The following is a 4395-nucleotide window of genomic DNA, read 5'->3' as shown; positions in this document are numbered from 1 at the left end:
CCTTGTCCTGTCCCTGCAGTTCCTAACACAGATCCCTCTGCAGCTTCCCTGGAGCCCCTTCAGCTCCTGGAAGATGCTCTGAGGTCTGCACACAACCTTCTCTTCCCCAGGCTGAACAGCCCCTAGTTCCTCAGCCTGTCTCCATAGGGGAGATGCTCCAGTGCTCCTACCAATCCCAAGCCATGTACTTTGGGATGGCCCTGCTTGAGCAGGGAGGTTGGACCAAATGTGGTCCCTTCTAACCTAACCGACTCTGTGATTTTTAACCCTGTCAAATATTTAATGTGACTTTTAGAAAAGGTACACAGGGTGCTAGGTAGCGTGGGAGCTGGAGTGCTGTCCTCTTTACACCTCCTGTTTGCTTTGAAGATGGACGACCTCTCTACATCCTGCGTCTGGGCCAGATGGACACAAAGGGGTTGGTGAAAGCCCTGGGAGAAGAATCACTGCTGCGACACGTGAGTTGTACCTTCCTGGCTCACCTGAGGAATTCTGTGTCCCTCAGAGGGTTAAAAAGCCTTGCCATAGTGCAGCAGGAACCCCAGGATGGTTTGGGTTGGAAGGGACCTTAAAGCTCATCCCATCCCACCCCTGCCATGGGCAGGGACACCTCCCACCAGCCCAGTTTGCTCCAAGCCCCATCCAACCTGGCCTGGAACACTCCCAGGGATGGAGCAGCCACAGCTGCTCTGGGCAACCTGTGCCAGAGCCTCAGCACCTCACAGGGAACAATTCCTTCCCCATATCCCATCTATCCCTGCCCTCTGCTCTACTTTTGGGTTCTGTATTTCTAAAATAAGCTCTTCAGGCCACCCTGGTCCCTCAGCCACACTCAGGCTAATCCTTGTCTGTGCTGTCTTTGGTTCCAGGTTCTCTCCATTAACGAGGAAGGGCAGAAGAGATGTGAGGAAAACACCAATGTCTTTGGCCGCCCCATCACGTCAGTAGGAATAGTTTTCCTGAATCCTTAGAGTTTCACTGGCATGGTGTAGAATTCTGCTGTGAAGGTTTGGGGTGATGTCCTGAGGGTTAAAGTGCACACAGCAGTGTATGTTACAGGCTGTGTGGGGAACCACATATGTGTACCTGGAATGGCCTTGAGCTTAGCCAGGGCAGAGTCAGAAGAGATGGTAGGGAAATGTTTTCCCTGTGAGGGTGTTCAGGCACTGGAATATTGCCCAGGGAGGTGGTGCAGTCACCATCCCTGGAGGTGTTTCAGAGGTGTCTGGATCTGGCACTAGAGGATATGGTTTGGGGTTTAGGGGTTACAGCAGTGACAGGTTAAGGGTTGGACTCGATGCCCTTAGAGGTTTCCTCCAACCTTGATGACTTCAATGTAGACAAAGTCTACAGTTTCATATCAAGGCAAGTATTGGTCCTTCCTTCTATCCCATTTCAGATGACTTTACTGCAGTTGCCTTGGTGATTTGAATTGGTGTCATTGGAGTGCTGACAATTTCAGGCAGGAATGTCTCTGCTGGACTCCACCTTCAGTCAGGATGTGTTTCGTTTCAGCATTAGGCCTGCACACCTTCCCCCTCTGCCAGAATCACAGATCACGCTCTTGCTCTTGGCTCTGAGCGTCTGTTTCCCCTGGAAGCTCACCTAGATTCAGGTTCTGCTGCCTGAGTGGAGGAGCTGCTAGTCTCCCTTGGCTTCCCTAGATCCTGCCCGGCCTGTGGTGTTACTGTTGTGATCCTAACCTGAGCAGCCACCGACTGCTGAACTTCTGACAGCTCTTCTCCTGTGTGTTTGGTTTAGGTCCTGGACATGCCTGGTGGACTTGGAAGGGCTCAACATGAGGCACCTCTGGAGGCCTGGGGTGAAGGCTCTGCTGCGCATCATCGAGGTTGTGGAGGACAACTACCCTGAGACCCTGGGGAGGCTCCTGATCGTGAGAGCCCCGCGGGTGTTCCCCGTGCTCTGGACCTTGGTGGGTGACATCTGGGCTGCAGGATCACAAGCAAGATAGCTAAATCACCCAGAGCCAGGGAGGGAAAGGCTTCCAGGGAACTTGTGGCTGAACTCCTGACGAGGCCAGGGCAGAACCAAGCCGTGGTGTGCCTGTAGCCCACATGATCCTGGTGCCTGCTGACTGTCCTGGCAGCGTGAGGACAGCGGCACTGAGTGCCCTGTGAGGTTGAGATGTGGTGTGGAGACTGCAAGCTGAATTTATATGAAGTGGGAAATGTTGTGAGATGACAATATCCCCATTAGAGTCTATTTCCATTTGGAATCCCTTTCCCTGTGGGGAAGTGCTGCAGAGCTGCGGGTGAGACTCCCAGTGCAGAGCACCCTGTGGGAGGGCCTGAGCACCATCTCTTCCCTCCGTGTCAGCTGTGTCTTCCCTCCTCTTGTCTGCCAGGTCAGTCCCTTTATCAACGAGAACACGCGGCAGAAGTTCCTCATTTACAGTGGCAATAACTACCAGGGCTCGGGAGGGCTGGTGGACTATGTGGACAAAGATGTGATCCCAGACTTCCTGGGAGGAGACTGCATGGTGAGTTTTCCTTCCTCTCGTGCAGCTGGAATGGATTTCCTCCTCCTCACCACCTTTGCCTCCCGAAGGGTGGTTAAACCTCTGTGCTGCCCTGGGCGTGGGGCAGGTGACTTGGGCCCAGGAGAGCTCACCCTGCACAGCTCTCCCCATGAGACGCAGATAAACCGTGAGGCTCCAGTAAATCAGTCCCACTGGGCAGTCTCGCCCAGCCGAGGGTGTCTGACAGCCAGCAGAGCCTCCTGCTACGGGTGACTTGATCCTCCAGCTCTGGGTGGCCGCGGATCCTCAGCCCTGTTCCTCTGCCTCCCACAGTGCACAGTCCCCGAGGGTGGGCTGGTCCCCAAGGCTCTGTATCAGACCGAGGACGAGCCGGAGAACTCGGATCACATCCGGCTGTGGACAGAAACCATCTATCATTCAGCCACTGTGCTCAAGGGAGCCCCACACGAGGTACAGACCCCCCAGCCCTGGGCTGCAGCAGGACGTGCTCCGTGGGGGAGGCTCTGCAGGGTGAGCTGGGTGGCTCAGCTGCAGGGTGCTGCTCTGGAAAGGACAGGGAGCAGTGAAGTGTGGGAGCTCAGCACAGCAGCCAGAGAAGCAATATCTCTTGTCTCTACTATGGCCTGATCTCCTGTGAGACAAGGTCCCTTCCTCCTCCTGGGGAAAATAAATGTCCCTGAGTTTCCCTTCTGACGGTTCAGCCCAATTCCCAGCAGCACAGCCGAGATGGCAGTGAGGTGACACAAGGTATGTGCTGGGAATAGCCTGTGGGAGTCACCAGGAAACAGGACATCCCAACAAGGAGCACTTGAGTGCCAAAACACTCCTCTGGCCTCACTGATGAGGAGTGGCTCAGGCTTTTCTCCTCAGCATGTGCAAGGTGTCTGTGCCCCAGGCTGGGTGCAGGTTGAGCAGCAGGCCTTGTGGGACAGCCCCTTGCCATCTACTCACCTGGAGCTGAGCATGGCTGGGCATGCTCAGGAGGGCATCACCTCAAGAGGGTGATGCCATGGCTGGCTTAGTCCTCGAGACCAAGTTCATGGGTTGTTGCCTTTAATTTAAGGTTTTTTTAAAGGGGCAGGTAGAAGCAGAGAGTTATTTAGGTTGGAAAGGAGCTCTGAGACCAAATTAAATGATCACATATGCTGTGTCCTGCTTTGCCTTAGCTCCACTGAGATTTTCCTAGAGATTGTACCTGATGTACAGGCAACTCTGATATTGTTAGGAGCTGCAGGGACAGGACAAGGAGTAATGGGGAGAAACTGAAAGAGGGAAATTTATATGAGATCTCAGGCAGACGTTTTCCTGTGAGGGTGGTGAGACACTGGCCCAGGTTGCCCAGGGAGGCTGTGGCTACCCCAGCCCTGGCAGTGTTCACAGCCAGGTTGGCTGAGCCTTGAGCAACCTGCTCTGGTGGGAGGTGTCCCTGCCCAGGGCAGGGGTTGGGGCTGAGTGAGCTCTAAGCTTCATTCTAACCCTTTGACACACTATGGCACTATGGGGAGACATTGAGTGAAAGCACCTGAGCAGATCTGCTGTGGCAGGAGACTGGGAATGGGCCTCAGTGTGGATCCTCCTCAGGAATCCAGATCAATAGCTAACTGAAGGATTCCAGAGCAGGGAGGAACATGCTGCTGCCACCTGAGCACCTGACTCTGCCATGGGCCGATCTGTTCCCTTCTCAGATAGTCGTGGAGATTCTGGAAGGGGAATCAGTCATCACATGGGACTTTGACATCCTGAAGGGAGATGTGGTGTTCAGCCTCTTTCACTCCAAACGAGCCCCTGAGACAAGGCCCAGAGAAGCCACACTGCCAAGCAGCTCTGCAGCAGGAGACAACATGCAGCTCATCGACAGGACGTGGGTCCTCGGTGTCGACTACAGCCGCGTGGAG

General features: G+C 54.6%; 1 protein-coding gene across 1 annotated transcript in view; it reads left to right on the top strand.

Moving 5' to 3' along the window:
* LOC103798059 (SEC14-like protein 5) overlaps positions 1-4389 on the top strand; it is a gene marked incomplete at its 3' end in the record, with an annotated part of 25140 nt that extends 20751 nt beyond the window's left edge. Inside the window, exons 8-13 of the mRNA XM_009070303.1 lie at positions 370-458; positions 870-940; positions 1762-1933; positions 2366-2500; positions 2813-2950; positions 4186-4389. Coding sequence (XP_009068551.1) covers positions 370-458; positions 870-940; positions 1762-1933; positions 2366-2500; positions 2813-2950; positions 4186-4389 — 809 coding nt within the window. The remainder of the gene's footprint in view (positions 1-369; positions 459-869; positions 941-1761; positions 1934-2365; positions 2501-2812; positions 2951-4185) is intronic.
* Between the last annotated feature and the right edge of the window lie 6 nt (positions 4390-4395).

Source organism: Acanthisitta chloris, unplaced genomic scaffold, assembly GCF_000695815.1.
Source record: "Acanthisitta chloris isolate BGI_N310 unplaced genomic scaffold, ASM69581v1 scaffold33272, whole genome shotgun sequence".
NCBI lineage: Eukaryota > Metazoa > Chordata > Aves > Passeriformes > Acanthisittidae > Acanthisitta > Acanthisitta chloris.
The sequence above is the reverse complement of the archived record's forward strand: the minus strand, read 5'-3'. Positions and strand labels throughout refer to the sequence as shown.